We start from the raw sequence: 19,020 nt of genomic DNA on the forward strand, positions 1-19,020 counted from the left end.
AGCCAAGTGCTGAAACGCATCCATTTGTGATACTGCTGTACGTTATTAAAAGACTGATATATATGATATTTGTGAGTGCTGACATTTGGATTTATTCAGTTTGTGAGTTTTGGGTTGGCACCCTGTGATTTTTCAAATGGTGAGTCGAGCATGTCAATTCTTTTGTTTTGTGGATGAGCACTTCCCCAGAGAGCTACAAGCAATCAGCCTGCTCCGCATGTTTGAATGGGTACTGTACTAGTACATCCCCGTAAGGAATACTAACAGTTTCTTGAAGACAGAGTCCTTCGGGTCAAATGCAAGACTCACATGTGACCTCAAAGACTCTGTAAGGGTTCACACTCACACAGGGTTTAACGCCAGCGACAAACCCAGCTTTGGAGATTAAAAGTATGCATCAATAATTCTTACATTTACAGTAAGAGTACGAGGGTATCGCTGCACAGATGCAGACTGTAGCTATCGCTGTCTGTTGAACGCAGGCTGACGAGGACTTTAAGGGAACAGAAAATGTACATACAAGGAAAGGAGAGAGGACGAAAACAGATGACGAGGAAAGTTGTGATTAAAGAGACAAGCGTGGTTTTCATACTGTATCTCTCTCTTCTCTGAGAGCACTCTGCGTCTTGCCAACAGTAAACAACCATTTTTCAAGAGGTTCCATTAATGCTACGGAGTTACATAAGTGGTTGAATTTATTTGGCAAGAAAAAAGATAAAGCACGACAAGGCAAGGCAGCTTTATGTGTGCAGCACATTTCGTGCACCATGGCAATTACAGTGCTTTACAGAGCAATAAAATATAAACATATTAAAGGATACAGATTTACAATTAAAGAGAAAAGATATAAAGGGTAAAATTAATCACTAAATGATTTAGAGTTTTTTTTAAAAATCACTGTTAAATATACTAAAAGTGCAAAACACTACTAAATCCAGGTGATGCAGACAAAAGCTGAAAAATGTTCTTTGTTCTGTTAATTGTCCTTTTGTCTGTAAAATGTTCTTATGAGTGAAAAGTCTCGCTGTGGAGACCCGTGCAGGCCTCTGACTGTGTGTGCTGCTTAAAGGACAGATGAGGACATTTTGTTAAGGAGTCTTCGGAGACTCTGTGTCTCTTTCCGCAGACCACACTGGAATAATCCTCTTTTTTTTCCCTTGCTGTTTATAGGAAGAAGCGACAGAGAGGTTGATGAACTCTGTTCATTTACTGTCATCAGTGCAGGAATGTAGCCTGGATGTTCAATCCTGATTTGTAAAGCTGTTCATGCTGACCCATTATCTCTTTGTTACTGGGTCAGTGTTATGACTGATGAGGTGATGTCAGAGGCTCCAATCTTCCTTCTTAAAGGAGGTTTGAAAAAAAATGTTTTTTTGCTTACTTACAGAAAGAAAATTAATATCAGAAGAGTGTTCAGAAGAACTTTATTCATGATGTGCCAGATATATTTAGCTTAGCACAAAAACGGGAAGCAGGGGAAGCTAGCCTCCACAGAAAAAGCAGCATCTTATTCACTGGAAAGTGAAAGATTAATACATCAAGAATCACTTTGGGTTTAAGTCTGCAGGTTTATGTGTGGGACTCTTGAGAAGCTGTTTTTGGAAAGGTAAGAGCATGTGATCAGCCAAAATTTGCCTCATGCAAGAACACTGTTATAGTCTGGTTTTTTTATTTTTAGGGCTTTTATGGTCTCTCTCACAGAGCAGCTGGACCCGTTCTCATTCTGAAGTTGTCCTATACTGCTGCATGGTAAGTGATTTCGGCTTCAGACACAGATGAAAAAAGTGATGATATGATACACCGCCGTGTGGTGTCAGTGAATGCTGGATAACAACTGGAGATTTACCAATACCAGTTTTTTCTTTCCTGATACCGATTCCGATCCCTGAACCTTAGGTATCTGATACCGAGTGCCAGTCCGATACCAGCATGTAAAATAAAAACGGATGGGATATGAACTGTTGTATGTTTCAACTCCTAAAACTCTATGTAAAATATTAAGAAATAAATACATAATAGTAGAATGAATGCCATAAAACTCCTGTTAGGGGTCACATGGTGGCTGGAGCCTATCCCAGCTGGCATTGGGCGAGAGGTGCGGTACACCCTGGACGGGACGCCAGATTATCGCAGGGCTAATTTTAATTTGCTGATCTTATAACTCTAAAAAACATTTCTGTCAGGTTTGTTCATGAGTGTCTCAAGACAGATTCTGCAAACTCTGTAACAGCACTGTGAACTCACAGAGTTACTGAATCTACTACCAAAGGAATACAGGAGTTTCCTCTGTGTGGAAGAATAGTTGTGACAGTGCAATATGAGTCCCACACACACACACACACACACACACACACACACTGTTCTGCTTGACTTCCTTTAACACCTCCCTCTGTTGCGCTCCAGGTGTTTACCAAACACTCTGTAACACTTAAGCCTCCTTAAGAGCAAGTAATGTATGAGTGAGTGAGTGAGTGAGTGAGTGAGTGTGTGTGTGTGTGTGTGTGTGTGTGTGTGTGTGTCTTTAATCACAAGTGTAGAAACTGAAATGAGCAGCTTCCAGTTCCTCTCTGAACCTCCTGAACCGCTGACGAGCATCAGCAAAGAAAATAAACTAAGAATTCCAACCCCAAAAACTGAAGCTGCCAGTATCAGTGTGTAAAAACCTCCCTTCAGGTAATCACGGGGAAGTGTGTGTGTGCGTGCGTGTGTATGTGTGTGCGATGTTAGCCAGCTATCAGTACACGAAGCTCATCTAGCTACAAGCTACTATCTGCTGTTATCTGCAACCACGTCTCTTATCTGGTAACAAGTTAAAGATCGAGGACGGCTGTCAGCTCCTGACTGTGCGACGTTAACCAGTGCCTGTGTGTGTGTGTGTGTGTGTGTGTGTGTGTGTGTGTGCGTGCACATCCCCCTCACTCTCTCTTTCCATCTGGTTTGCAACACAAGCAGAGTAAACCAAATAAATGACAGCAATAACCAAACTGAATTGTAACTGTACTAATGAGTAAATACTAAACTGTGATAGTACAGTAATGACAGTATTAAAACAAATTAAGATTATAAATTTAAACAACGTATTCCCATAGAACAGTTCGTCTGATATCTAACAAAAAATGCATGCACAACAGTTGGTATGATTTCCTACACCTACTGTATAGTTATGTAGTTAAAGCAAAGTTATGGCGTTTGGGTTCAGGCAAGAAAAGTTAATTTTAGGAATGAAACATGGCGAGAATGTACGTTAAAATGATTCACTCAAAGTTCACACGAATCCAAACACGCGTCTCTGGTGAACGTCAGTTTTTCTGTGACCCATCCACCACCCCAACCTGCCTCCTTACAAGCACACTCGGGACAGCTTCCTTGTTGATTGCCGTCAGCGCATTGGTCACGTGATCGCAGCCTTTCAAAATATGTGGGATATGTACGATAACGGGTGCATTAATTTTTGTAGGAAAACACACAAACATTGTGTGAGAACAGCCTGATTTTAATGTGTTTATTTTAGCTGGTTGATGATGACACAAACAACTGGGTAACAGATTTAAAACCAAGATTTAGTACTAAACAAAAAAACATTTTAAATACTGAGCTGTTTTTTTACTCTATTTCTACCATGCTAATGCTAACATGTCAAAAAAACTGCACTTGACTCACCTTCACTTGTTAAGCTGTTGTTGTAGAAATGAATTAAAGTGAAATTAAATTAAATAAATAATAAATTTAAATCCATCTTCACCTGACTTTTTATATATTTTCTCTATTTACACACACACACACACACACACAGTCTAACCTTAAGAATCCACAGTTTTAATTAACAGCCGTCCACCCTCTCTGACCTTCCTCCGCCGTTCTGTTTCGTCTCAGGTGGTTGACAGGTTCATTAACCTCAGGAAACCCCTCCATGTGTCATCTCTCCCTCCCTCCCTCCCTCCTTCCTTCCTTCCCTCTCTTCTAGCTCTTCTTTTCTTCCCGTCTTTCATTTTGACTCCATTGGGTCAGCTTTAGTTTTTTCTCCTCCCTTCTTTCCTCCGTCTTCTAGTTTTTTTTTACCATCTCTCTCCTCCTCTTCTCCTAAATCTACCGACTATAATCACAGCGGGGTCAAAGGTCAAGGTTCACTGCATGACACCACAAGGTACGGGCTACACCTCCCAGGAGGCTGCACTGAACGAACACACACGGAGGTCACATTACAGTAAGTATGTGAGCATAACCTTTCTCCATTTCTCTCTCTCTCTCACTCACACACACACACACACACACACACACACACACACACACACACGCACACACACATGTTGGTGTTTTGTAGATGTCATTCAGAATGAACTGAATCAGTCTGGACAGATTCCCCGCAGCAACGCGAGGTTCTTCTCTGAGTTTATCTAATTATGAAAAAAAATAAAACAAATGTCGTGACACACTTTTGCCTGAACCGCATGTGTGTTGCAGATGTGTACATATGTGAGTGTGTGTGAGTGTGTGTGTTTATGCAGCTGTCAAATTGATAACTGGATATTTGTACGTACGCAGAGTGCAAAAGTATGCCAGCTCATGTTTTTATATCTGTCTGAGTGACCAGCTATCAAAATAATGTGTGTGTGAGATAGCACACAGTCGACTCCGCACTGTCACAGCTATCACTTTGCGTGCTTTTTATGTGTGTGTGTGTGTGTGTGTTACAAAATTTCCCATCCCACAGTCCCACATGAGGTCAGCGTGTTTTTATTGGATTTATTCCACATGAGCGTCAAAAACCAACAGCAGGAAGAACTCCTGTCAAAGAGGGTAAATCTACTCTAAACCAACTCTGAAATAATAAACCAGTTACCCAAACACACGCTGACACACTTATACACAAACATTTGACTTTCCGAAATATAGTCAAAACACGCAACGCAGTCACGTTCATGCCGGAGTTCCTCTGCATGAGAAAAATCCCCGTCAAGTCTTGATGTCTGAATTTGAAATGCTGCTTGGCGTTGGTTTTAACTCGCCGTGAGCCCCAAACGGGCGGAGACACACAGCACACAAGATTTCACAACAAATGCCAAGTACTTGAATATCACAAATGTATTTAGTTGATTCATACGCAGCAGCAGGACATCATGCTTTAGGAGGAATAACAATGTTTTCCAAGCACACCTGCTGCTTTGGCTCATGTACGTGGAGCAATGTAACATGCAAAAGAGCTGTGAGGTAGAACAGTGACCTGGTGCGGAGAAAACAACTTGGAGTTTAATGCTCCTAAGACAGTGGAGATGATGATGATGAATGATGATGAATTTCCCAGTCAACACGGCCCCACCCGTCCCAGCACCATGGGTAATTCCTTAGTCAACACTGTGGAGTCCTTCCACTTCCTTGGCTTCTTCATCACTCAAGTGGGAGCTGAACGTCATCTCCCTCATCAAAAAGTCTCAGCAGAGGATGGACTTCCTGCAGCAGCTGAGGAGGTTCACCCTGCCAAAGACAACGATGGTGCACTTCTACACCACCATCACTGAGTCCATCCTCACCTCCTCCATCAACACCTGGTACACTGCTCCCACTGCCAAGGACGGGAGCAGACTGCAGCACATCGTACACTCTGCTGAGAAGGTGACTGGTTGAAATCTGCTATCCCTCCAGGACCCTGAGCAGGCAGGAATAATTGTGGCTGACCCCTTCACCCCAGACACAAACTCTTCAAATCACGTTCCTCCGGCAGGAAGCTGCAGTCCACCAGAACTAAAACCTCACGCCACAAAAACAGTTTCTTCCCGACTGCAGTGGACCTGATCAACAAGGCCCGGGTACCTCACTGACATGAGCCCTTTTTACCAACACACTCTCACTGTGACCTCGTCACATGTCCACGTTTGGTCATGGACTTTCCACGTCCACATATGACGTCCAAGGTACCCTGGGTGTGTTGGTTGTTGACGTTCTGGGACACCGTGTCAACTTCAGCCTGTTACATGCATTGTCTGTTTTCAAAATACACTTCTGTTTTCACAGGAAATGTACAGTTTGCATACAGTCTCTTTCAAAATAAAAGCACTACGTTGGTACAACACCACAAATTGACTTTTTTTTTCTTCAACAATAAATGCACATGGTTACGTTTTGCCAACACACACAAATGGTTGGGTTTAGAAAAAAAAAAGAACTGGGTTAACAATCTTACAGCAAGTGAACACCGGCCACCTGGGTGAGAGTTGCTTTTGTCATTGGTGTGTGATGCTGGAAGACTCTGACCAAGCACTGCTTTTCCATGACTTCAGAGTGATACCAGGTTGTTTTTACATAGAAACTGCTCTATAGGGCCGATTCGAAGTCCCGTCTTCACGCTGCCTTTGCATTTTTACACAGAACCAAACAATAACAGCATCATGCCAATCTAGTGTGTGATTTTAGACAGCACGCTGGCATTGCAGAAGCAAAAGAGCCTCCAGCCTTCCCTTTATCCAAAGCAAGTAATCTACCTTCAGCCAACATTTTTAATTCAGAACATCTTCCACATCATAACAACCAGACGCATCCAAAGCAGGTGAAAAAATACTGTGCCTCAAAAACACTCTCAAGCTCTACCAGCTGGACATTTCCTAAAGAGCAGCTGACATTTTCAACTGGGAAAGAAACACACGGGTCTTTGGAGACACGGGTGTAAACAATGCAGGTTTCAACTTTTAAGATATATAAGCTTTGCCTATAATTCCACAGGGCACCATTAACAGTGTTGACTAACTCCACAGGTCGTTAAATGAACAACAAACATACAGAAAAAAGCCACTGCTCAGTGCGCTTCATTCTCAAAACCTCAAAACCTATGTAACTCTTCTAAGTCAATACCCCGGGGGTTAAAGTCTGCAGTTTGAGTACTGCTTTTAAGTGTCTAATGTCAGTCTGAAAAAAACAAAAACTAAAATGGAGAACCACATTTCTGTGCATTATGAAAAGAGAGGTAAACATGTGGAAGTGCACATTAAGAAAATTAAAGTAGACATTTGTATAAACCACATCCTTCATGACATTTCCTTATTTGATGTGGCTGCTTTACAACTTGACTAAATGAATAAGACTACGGGCACAGAATCTGTCGTCATCACTCTGAAGTTTTATTGTGAAATACATTTCAGTTCCTGTAATGCTGTTAGGGCCTCAAATCTGCATTAAATCTCCACACGCGTACTGTAGGTGAACCTGCGTGTGTTTAACTGTGTGATCACATGTATGATTTTGGTGTGTGAGGTTGAGAGAAAGTGAAAGTATTTATGTATCTGTATGTGTGTAAATGTGAAGGCCAGAACTTGTGTCTGAGCTGATGGATGTTTGGCGGTGTGTGTTTTTCAGAGGTCAGATGATAATATGAAGCAGACTGGAGTTTTCACAAAACACACACGCAAACAACTTACAGGTCAAACTCTTTCTTTACTGTGTGTTCCTCCAGCTCACCTCTGTGTCTCTGTTTTTGTCTGTTAACTTTTGGTACAACGATGTGTGCACACATACACACTCATACACACACTCAAACACACTCGCACACTCACACACTCCTGGTCAGGTTAAAGGCTAACAGAGTGTGTCTCCCTGCAGGATGAGGGCTGGTCTCTCTGGATTCCTGCACAGGTCAGACACTGGGTCAGCTGTGACGCACACACACTCTCCCTCTTTGTGTGTGTGTGTGTGGGTGTGTGTGTGATTGCCCCTGAAGCTCCTGTCTGAGTATCTGCCTTATAAAATTTTAATAGTCTCTCTAATGTAGATCCTGCAGCTACAAACACAGCAAGAGAATCACATCTTACTTCATTAACTGGAGTTCATGGCTTCATTTTACTGCCATGAAAAACCACTGTGCTGCTACTGTGGAACACCACACACACACACACACACACACACACACACACACACACACACACATTTCTCTAGCCATGTAATCCCTGACACATCAGCAGTATGACATCATGAGATCTGAATGAGACAGACTATCTGGGGAAAATTGCAAAAAGGAGGTCACCTGTTCTCCAGGGAAAACAATCACAGGAAAGTAAACATACATCAGTGTATCTGAAGGGTGAAGAAGGAAACCAAACTTCTTTGAGGTTCATCACACAAACATGTGCTGCATAACATTCTTTCACTTCCTCATAACGTTACATAAATTCCCAGATATGGACCGTAGGCTCCAACAATGAACTGCCATCTGAAGATGAAAGTGAGAGTAACCTGATACATGAAACATCTGGGGTTTTCCATGGGATGTGAAGTGTTACTCAGCGTATACAGTGCTTACATCACAGACTGTAGATAGAGGCTGGTCACTTGGAGGCAATGAATACAAACCAACACCAACATATGTTCAACTACCAAACATTTGCCTGATGCTGTGCGTCTGTTGGACACTGAACAACATTATCAATCATTTGGAGCAGAGTTACCGACCACCTGATGAATGTAACAGCTGAAATACATGAGGCATGTACGTATATATGAAGCCAGGCCAGCGCTGGGTTTTCAGTCTTGCCAAGTGATAATGCAGTTGGTTATGCAGGGTTTGGAAGCATACTGGCAATATTAAGTGGTACTAAATTAAGTGACTGGACTGTTTTATCTGCAGGATCTTTAACACAATGATCTGATTGATTTTAGAAAATATCACAACACTCACAAGGGTCCTGTGTCACATTGCCTGTGGTACCAAGAGGTATTTATTTTAGTCATTTTTAAACAGTCTGTACTCATTTTATACACAGTTCTGTGTAGTTTTTACCTGTTGGAGGGCTGCAGAGTTGCATGTACAGAAAATAAATAGGTATATAAACCATCCACGTAAAAATAGGAATGAGCAGCGAGGGTAGGTGCAGCCTCTGTATTCAGAGTGGCAGCCTCAGTTGATTATAATGGACGTGCTCTGCTATGGGGATGCTGCAGCAGGCACAAATATCGCACCCAGTCTGTGCTCCATGTATTTTAGGCATTTGTCCAGTATTCACTGTCTTTTATGTCGGGTTCAGACTAAAGGTCAGCTGGTCCGGCCCTCGGGCAGGCCTCGGGCTCAAAAGTTACCAACAGCTCAGAGTACGGGCCGGGCCTATGATGTCTTTTTTGGCTACAAGAAATCACGATATGTAGCTCTCTCCTCGACTGTCAAGCAGCTCCTGCAGCTCTGTGTAGGCTGACGGGATTGACTGCAGCGTGAGGAAGACCGTGCTGAATCGGGTTTCTGCCATCGGTTTGAGAGAGCTGACACGCCGGGTCGGATGCTTGCTTTACATATTTCACTACAGCCTTGGCCGCCAGCAGGGTTTCCTTTAATTCTGGGACCAAATCAGCAAGTTGTGTCGAGAGCGTGCCGAAGGACAATGGCATTATGTTTCTTTTTCTGGGCGAGTTTGTTTTGTGGGACAAATTGTTGACACTTTACTCTTGGAATAATTGTTTTTCCAATGTTGTTGGAATATAACCAATAGGCTAAGGTAAGCAGCTTTTTTTCCGTCACAGAGCTGTTCAGAAATTATTCTCCTCTCTGTAATTTCTTTTTCTGCTTGTGTAGACATCTGATTAATTTTGGATATTAATTAGGGCTCCAAATGATTCCCGAGCGCGGCACCACTGCTGCTCACCACTCCCTCAGGGGATGGGTCAAATGCGGAGAACAAATTTCACACACTCAGGAGTGTGACAATCAGTGGGACTTTAACTTTAGGGCCATAGGCCTGTGTCTCTTCGCCTCTACTCGGGCTGGGCCAAGGGCTTAACACTACAGGCCTACTAGGGCCTTGGGCCAAGTTTTAGGCCCGAATCTGACCATTAGTTCAGACTACACAATATCAGCCTGATCAAAGCCCGACTCCGCTGTCCTACTGTACTGGCTCAGATTGTGAATGACAATGAGTGTTGTGCACAATAATCCATTGCTTTATCTCGTGTAGCGTGTCATAGTAGATGACAACCAATGCCACGTCTGAGATGCCTCAAGATGTCCCAACAGAAAGTCTGGTATGTTTGACTTTGTTTGGTCTTACACGACTTCTCCCGTCACAGCCGTCACTTTGACCAATAGGAACACAGAGTGATCTGCTGCCATGGAAACTGTGTGGCAACAACAGCCCAGCCTTTATGATATTTCATCTGGGAACAAGCATATAGAGTAAGAACAGAAAAATGCTGGTGTGAAGTAGCAGAGGCGCTTTAGCAAACCAATGACTACTGCCGTTAGCATCAAGCTACCTAAGAATAGTAATTCGTCATAATGTAGAATTCTTCAAATGTAGCTCCTGACATCTGGTGTCACTTTTTATGTCATGACAATAACAGTGGTAGGGTTAACAGTTTCCGAGGGTAAGAGATGCATCCGAAAGCTTAGAATTATTCTGTCACACTGATTCTGAGGTAAAGTATGAACTTAAATACTAAAGATCTCAATATTTTCAGTTACTGTGTCTTGAAAAACTTCTACTAAAATGTACTCTGAAATTCTCTGAGGAACGTTCTGACATAAAATGACGTCCTCTCTCCTCTCCTTGAATGTAAATGACATTTAACTTTCAGAACTTTCTGGACACTCAACAAACTTTCCCTTTTCCACCCATTGTATCACTAACATTCATTCAGTGTCTTAAAATGAGTTTGACTTCCATAATCCTGTCACGTCATTAGGGATTATTCCTAAACCCCTCCCCTCTCACTTGGACACAAAACCTGAATTGTAAAGAACAACACAGTCCCTGCTTCAGTTCACTTCCATTCATCCGTCCACTCATTCATTCATTTGTTCAGCAGACTGCTCACTGCACAAACATCTCACTAACCGCCGCACAATGAAACCAGCCTCCCTGAACTAATTGCTGCTGGATAGGAAACAGTTGTTGGCTTTACTGGTGTTGCTAGTTGCCAAGTGGGAAGCAAGTATTCAGGAAATAAATAACTGGAAGAGGGCAGATGACTTCACTGGTCACTGAAGTGTGTGTGCAGTGCTCTGCTCTCATGGTGAAGAGACCCTTTTATTCTAATTTAGGTGAAACATGTTTGTTCCTTTTTATTTGGATGAGAATTCAGAAACTTGCTTTTTATGTAATTTGTTTTAGCTTTGGCAGCAGTGGTCCAATTTTTCTTTGTTTTAAGTTTTTTTTCCTGCCAGTCCGAAATCATTAAAGACTACAGTTTACAGTACAACTGTCCCACTGCATCACAGTATTTGGATATCCCAGATCCTTACAAAGTGTGACTTTGCTCAGCACTGATCCCAGCACCCTACCTGCATGAACTGGTCATTATGTGACAACACTGTTGAACCAAAAGTAAAAGGAATTGCACTTCTTACAACTAATCATTATCAAAAAAATGTATTATTAGTGTTTTATCCTGGTTTACCACAAGTCTCCACTACCAGCACCACTCAGCCACAGCATTAAACTTCTTCTGCTGAACTATTTCATACTGTGATAGTAAGATTATATCATCTGCATATAGATGTATACTATACCATCTGTATACCGTCTGACACTGGCACACTGTAAGGACAGAAACAGAGGTCGGGACACCTGCTGCAGCACGCGAGCACGCCATCTGTGGTCATTTTGACTTGACCAGCGGACCGCACTACAAGCTGACTGGCTGTTGAAACAGATGATGTGCTTTATGCTCTAAAACCAGCTGCTGGCGATTTAACCAGCTGAGTAGCAGGTGACACCATCAGCCGGCTTGAGTCGAGCTCAGACCAGTCAGTTCACGCTGCTGCAACTTTTCTCTGTAACGTTCCAAAATGGTTTTGTTTCATCGCAAATCGTTGGTCTGAACTGGGTGTTACAGATACGCGAACACAATGTTGAAGACATCAAGAATCTGGGATAGTTTAAAATGTACAAAGATGACCCCTAAAACATTGAGTGCCACATATGCAGAGGAAACTGATGTATTACCGGTGTAAACCAAAGAAATAATGATCATCCCCCCGTCACCTCAGCACCCCATCATCATTGACAATCAAACAGTTGAAACAGTGGACAGTTTTAAATACCTGGGCGTAACTCTGGACAATAAACTCAATTTTGATCAACACACCAGAGACATACAAAAAAGGAGCCAACAAAGACTGTCAGCTATCCGAAAACTCAAGGGACTCTATGTCGCCCCCCATCCGCTGCTACTTCTGTACCAAAGCATCATTCAACCAATCCCTCTGTACTGTTCCACATGTTTCTTCACCATGCTTTCTGTCACCAGTCGGGCCAAACTGACACGCATCACACACACCGCTTCTAAAATCATTGGTCTTCCCACACCCAACCTCACAGAGTTAAATAACAGGTCCATTACACGCTTTGCAAAATCAGTAGAACGAGACACCACACAGCCACTCAACCAATACCTCATCCCATTACCCTCAGGGCGCAGGTACCGAAAGCTTAAATTTAGGAAAGCTCGACTCGGGAAGAGCCTGATCCCAGCAGCCATAGCTGCGCTGAAAGTGTCCACCTCTGTAAATGAACATGTGATGTTTTGTGATGTCTGTGATGTCTGTGCCTGTGATATTTGTGATCGATCTCTGTAAATGTACAGTTAGTGGAAACGAATTTCCCTCTGGGACGAATAAAATAAGTCTAAATATTACAAATCTATGACGAGCCTGGCAAATCACCTGGAAACTGTAAGTAACATATTAACCGCCACTTCTCAATGAAGCTTCTGTCCCCTAAAAGTGGTTTTCAGGACATCCCTAATTTATACTGACAAGCAAATAATCTACTTTAACACCCAGTTTACAAGGTTTAATTTTATCCATCCATTCCCCATACAAACTTATTCTATTCAGGGTCATGGGGGGCTGGAGCCTATCCCAGCTGACTTTGGGCGAGAGGTGGGCTACACCCTGGACAGGTCACCAGACTATCACAGTGCTCAAGATTTAATTTGGCGAATTAAGTCATTAACATAAATAGAAAGTAGTGTATGTGAAAGCCCACCTTTCTATATTTGTCTCATTATCTGAGCAACAGGTGGTCAATGTAAAATTCTCCATCAACTCCCAAAGTACTCTCCCATAATGACACATACAGCCACTGTGGCCACTGTATTTCTTCTTTTGAAAGTTCCACAGTCTCACTTTGAGACTAGTTTGTATTCATCTGATACATTTGGGATCTCTAAAATAGAGTGAGCGTGTATAAAACAGTTCTTACACTGTTCATCTAATGTGTGTTAACTAGTGATGGGCGCTGGATGAAACATGGACGAACATTCAGTTCAGCTTGCTAACTGGTGAACAGAGAACTGTCGTTTGTGAAGTATAAGACAGTGAGCTGAGAGCTGGATCAAGATACTGTTTGCAGACTGAAATCACTCACTCGGTGAGTCCCTGCACGTTCGCTCACATCTGACTGAGCGCTCAACTGAACTGAGAAATGAATGGATCGTTTCAGGAAGTGATTCAGTTCCTTTCAGTCAACCAAAACATTTTTTCTTTTGAGTGAATCATCATCACTAGCGTAAACAGGCTCAACTCGAAGACAATAACAGCACTTCAACCTCATAGTCTTTGTTAATCTCATATCCACAATGTGTTCTTTAACTGTAAGACGCAGGAACCAAAAGCGCTCCTGCAGCTGTTGCTTTTCATCCAGGAAGCCGAGTATGACCTAAAATAACCTTCAGTCTTGACATCCATCATGACACTTCACCGTAGGTAGTTTAAATTGGTTCTCTTTTTTTATCTAATTGGCTGTTTGAAACATTTATGGGCACCATGACGCTCATCGACACAGCATTACCGCCCATGTTGTTAATCTGTTAATCTCTCTTTATTTCGTACTGCTGCTGCCATGAAGTGTTTTACTGCAGAAAAGAGCATCTGCTGCTGACGTTAGCCGAGACCTCAGAGCACAATGCTTTCTAAAACTCTGGAAAATCAAACGAGAAAAAGACGTTTTACTGTGTGTTTGAGGAGATTTCTATGGTTAAAACATTCACTAGAGTGCTTTGAACACTGTGTCAAGGAGACATTACTTCATTGATCTTTATGGTAATGTTATAAAGTTCTCTCCAGCTCCAAAAGCAAGACGTCCACTGAGAAAATGACTTTACCCCTGAAATCCTTTGACTGGATACAGACTTTCCTCAAATCAGACAGCAAGGAAACGATCAAACACTTCACTTTCAACAGCAACTTAATCTAGTTTGGACTGAGCTTTTATTGCAGTATTACAAGTTGGGATGTTAACTGATAGGCACTGAACCAAGAAGTAAGGAAAGGAAGTAAAAGCATGAACCCTGCTTGTTCTCATGTGAAAACAGTCAAAGGAAACGACACATGGTAGACAGACGGACAAGTTCTGTCTCTGCTGCTGTTTCTCAGTTTCTCCCACCACTGTAAAAAAAATAATAAATCTGCCACGAATGAAAGCAAAAACTGTCAAAGCTAAGCCCAAACAGCCAGCAAAGCTCCATAATTTAACGACCAAAATTGATCTTAAAAACACCCATTCATTCCCGAATCCTTATGTGTTTACACAAAAGCTCAGAGGAACGCTATGACAAATGACATGATTAATGTTTCTGTTTCAACGGGGCGCAAAACATATAAATTAGGCATAAAGTGTTTGAATGGGCAATAAAAGTACATTAACTGTGGACAGAGAATTTTTACTCAATCTGTCATTTGCCTGATTAGTGGCAACGATGTGGAGTAAGAATGCTGTAAAGCCTGAACAAGCTCTGAGACACCGAGGATTCAAACTGAGCAACTGAGCTGAGCTGAGCTGTTTCTACTGATTAATATTTTTTCAGTTGTGTTGTCTGTGATCATTAAAACATTGCTTTATCAAAAACTTGTGCCATTCAAATTCAAAGTTTCAAATTCATTCAAAGTTTCAAATGAATGCATTACTATTATCACATCAGATCACATTTAAAGTATAAATAACTTAGGTCCCAACAACAAACCTTGTGGAACACCACAGGTTACTCTTCTAAGATGTAATGCAGTGTTATTCATTTTTACAAACTGAAATCTATTACTCACATAACTTCTTAAAAAGTGCAGTTTCTCTAACTGCTACCTGAGGCTGGCTCCAATAGCGAGTCAATCCCCATAGCCCCTGATATTAAAATGCAAAAATAAACATGTTTACAGCCTGGTACAAAAAAACAGTTTTGGTCTCTATAGCTAATCTCAACATTCATGAAAACTGTACAGGGGCTGCATTTTTACATAATCAAACATTACTAAAGCTTAAAATTACGCATAATTAAGAGCATGGCCACTCTGAGTGACACCTCCGTTCTGTCACTACCACGGCGACAATGTTGGTTTGGTAACGTAAACGTGACATGGCGGCAAATTCCAAGAGTCTAGGTGTAGCCGAAGCTGTCGCTAGTTCAGTGTGTTTTCAGTTCATGAAATTGTTGACATTTTTGCCACCTAAAAAAAGTCTTGTCTAATATTTGGTTTAAATAAAAGACCCACCTATAAGTCAGATGTTCAGTTTTTCTTTCCCCTCCATTTTGATTTGGTGGTTTTAAGCCTGTTTTCCTCGACCAATAATTTGATTTGCATTAGCATAATCACAGTTGTAAACACACTGTGTTAACCAAGCTAGATGCTGGAGTTAGGGTTATCTTGACCCCTCGTCCAAATATGGTCACTTCTTGCTCCAACAGCAACGGCCAAAATGCTTAAGTTGAAGCTTCAGGTGGGTCCACAAACCAAGGACCAAACCAAAGGACAAAAGTGCTCGCAAACATGATGTAAAAACTGTTCTAAAGAGCATTTCTTTAATGAGGGAGGAAATGCATTCAACACATTGTCAGACCTCAAAGATTCACATGATGCGTTTTGGTAACAAAGTATTTGATTTCTTTGTTTACAAGAAAACTCCATGGAGCACCTTTAGGTAACTGTAGTCTGTGACCTCAACTGAAGGAGTAAATCAACAGCTTTCCTTTGAAGCTCTCTCTTAACCATCACAGTCAGACATAACTTCCACATTACTGTATCAAGCCCTCTGAAACAACAGCCAACCTCAAAATCCTCCTGCGCTTACTGTATAAACAAGACTGGTGGTGTCTGAACCATCACAACAGCAGGTTTATATAGTTTCAATGTGAGTCAAGAGCTTAAATTAACTCTCACAGTAAAAGTACGAATTGACATTAGTAATGTGGAGTCCTGCATGTCTGAGGGTAGATTTGTTTTGTTGCCATGTTTATGGGAACGTATTTAGAGCAGTATGTTTTTCCCTTGATGTGTTTCCTACCTGAGTGGGAGAGCTGCAGCCGTGGCCCGGTTTGCCTCCAGGCTGTGGCCCCTGGAGCAGCGCTGGAGTCTGCAGGCTGCAGCCACAGCAGAGGGAGAAGACACAGCATCAGGATCTGAAGAGACTTCACCCCTCCGGCTCTGAGTCCTCCTGCTGCCTGCAGGACTGCAGCAGCGATCGCTGTCATCTCTGACTGATCTTCACTGATGTGGAGAGAAAGATGGAAGGAGGTTGGACCAGCTGGTCACATCACACTCTGCGCTGCAGCCGGCTGGAGGGGGAATAAAAAAGAGGGAGAAGGAAAGAACTGGTTAGATGTTACATTAAATGTGTTTTATCACACATTGAATTAACTCTGGATTAACTCATCACAGCAGCATGGCTCTATGGATGGAGTATCAGTCTGTGGGCTGGTCAGTCAGCTACGTCAGTCCAGATTTAAATATCTCAACAACTATTGGATGCATTGCCATGAAGTTCTGTGGTCATGGTCCCCACATGATTTACCCAAAATGAATTTCCTCTAATGCCACAATAAGGTTGAAATTTTTGACTCAAAGCGAAATAGCTGATATTCCTTGAGCTTGAACTATTAGTTAAAACTAGTAGAAGTAGAACTGTTGGCCAAGTGGGTAGTTTGACCAGCCACATGGCACTAAATCAAAAATTACAGAAGTAAATCATCCTGTAGAGATATTTGACATACTGTATTGGGACAAACTAAATCTTCTGGCGTGCTATATAGTATGTTAGTGTGGGCATTGGAAGGCACAGAGTGTTTTTACGGTGCTCTTGTCACAGATGGGCTTCTAACTACCGTGTCCGATGTGAAAATGCAAATGTCCCTATGTGGAGCCAATGTTTGGTTTGTCCGTTCTGGGCTACTGTAGAAACATGGTGGCGCAACACAGTGATCTCCATCAATGAGGACTCGCTTCCTATGTAGATTACACACTAAAGAAAACATACTTATTATATTATGTCCCTTTTCTGCCAATATATCCCTCTAAATCCTTCACAGTGGACCTTTAAAGATAAGTTATTACTAGAACTTAAGATGTTTACATTTTTATTGGAAAAGACAAGACTCCAACCAAAGAGGCGTACCAACCTCTTCATCTGAAAAAAACAAACACTGACTGGAGGTCTTTTTAGCACAATATGCAGGGGACCTATTACTACATTTCTAAAAGCAAGCACACACAGAGGGACAGAGTAAATGAGATGAACAGAGCCCAGAGCTCCAGTTAGACCATAAACAATGTGACAGATTCTCAAAGAGCGCGCTGTAAGACGACCTCAGCATTTGCTTTCTGTTCACAGAGAGAGTGAAAACCAAGAACATTACTGTCAGATTAAGTTTGGTTTTGTGGTAATCACACTGAACAAAACACACAAGAGCTTTTAATTTTCCAAAACAAGGCGATGAATCCGATACTCATATAATTTAATTCAAACTCCAGCTGGGACTAGTGTATGTTTTAGGAGATCAACAATCTAAATATCAAGTCTAATCGAATCACTGCACATTTACAAAAACAAACCAATGAACATAGTTTAGCTTTTTTGACTTATTCCCTTATTCCCTCTGCACTTTAGAGGTGTCGTCAGCGAGCTCATGGACACCTGAATAAATCACAGCAGACAGGAACTATATGTGCAGTTAGGACTGGGTGTGTTAATGTGGGAACAGTTCATGAAGGAAACAGGTCAATTTATCACTTTGTACTGTTTACTATTGTGGTAGCTGGCCAGTGGAAGGAGTTCAGTTTGAGAAAAGCAAGGAGAGAGTATCTGCTGAGAGAGGAAAGACAGTTCGCTTATTAGCCAGCTTGAATGCTGAACTCACTGTAGCTACTCTAAAGCAGAAAGAAGACACAGCATGACCATGGATAGATAATGAGACAAAGGCCACAGGCATGTGGAAGGCTCCCACCCCTACTGAAGAAGTTCAGTTGAAAAGTTGTTGTTCTGAAGTTGTCATTTGTCATTTTGCTTCTTATTGTCGTGGGTTTGAATCCCTTTGTAGTAGTTTTGTGTCTTTTTAAAATAATTTTGCATCTCTTTGTGGGTGTTATCAGTCTCTTTGTAGTAGTTTTGTGTCTCTTTGTTGTGGTTTTCCACCTCTTTGAGGTATTTTTGCATCTCCTTAAAGTAGTTTTGTGGCACTTTAATGTTGTTTTGTATCTCTTTACGGTCATTTTCCATCTCTTTGTAGTAGTTTTGTGTCTCTTTAATGTTGTTTTGCATTTCTATGTGGTCATTTTGTGTCTCTTTGTTGTGGTTTTCCACCTCTTTGACATATTTTTGCATCTCCTTATAGGGATAGTGCACCCAAAAATGAAAATTCAGCCATTATCTACTCACCCTCATGCTGAGGAACGCTCTGGTTAAGTTCATATGACGTTTTTCCAAACAACTTTTTATGTCGGGGCTGCAGCACACTTGGATCACTACGGTAAGCATGTTGGAGATATTTTGTGGTTTCAATTTTGTGTAGTTGGATGTTAGTCTGGGGCGCCGTGTGCCATTAGGTGTATCTCTTTGTAGTAGTTTTGTGTTTCTTTGTTGTTGTCTTGCATCTCTTTGTGGGTGTTTTGTGTCTCCTTTTTATGGATCTGCATCTCTCTGTGGTCATATTGTGTCTCTGCAGTAGTTTTGTGTCTCTTTTTTTGTGGTTTTCCACCTCTTTGGAGGTATTTTTGCATCTCCTTAAAGTAGTTTTGTGGCACTTTAATGTTGTTTTGCATCTCTTTGCAGTCATTTTGCATCTCTT

At 41.8% G+C, this 19,020-nt stretch overlaps 1 protein-coding gene across 1 annotated transcript in view; it reads right to left on the reverse strand.

Moving 5' to 3' along the window:
• The window catches only part of LOC117256972 (semaphorin-3D), a 144,374-nt gene that overhangs the window by 64,816 nt on the left and 60,538 nt on the right, over nt 1–19,020 (reverse strand). Inside the window, exon 2 of the mRNA XM_033626719.2 lies at nt 16,245–16,515. Within this exon, the coding sequence (XP_033482610.2) occupies nt 16,245–16,431 (187 nt within the window). The 5' untranslated portion in view covers nt 16,432–16,515. The remainder of the gene's footprint in view (nt 1–16,244; nt 16,516–19,020) is intronic.

The sequence above is a fragment of the Epinephelus lanceolatus genome, chromosome 1 (genome assembly GCF_041903045.1).
Source record: "Epinephelus lanceolatus isolate andai-2023 chromosome 1, ASM4190304v1, whole genome shotgun sequence".
NCBI classification, from domain to species: domain Eukaryota; kingdom Metazoa; phylum Chordata; class Actinopteri; order Perciformes; family Serranidae; genus Epinephelus; species Epinephelus lanceolatus.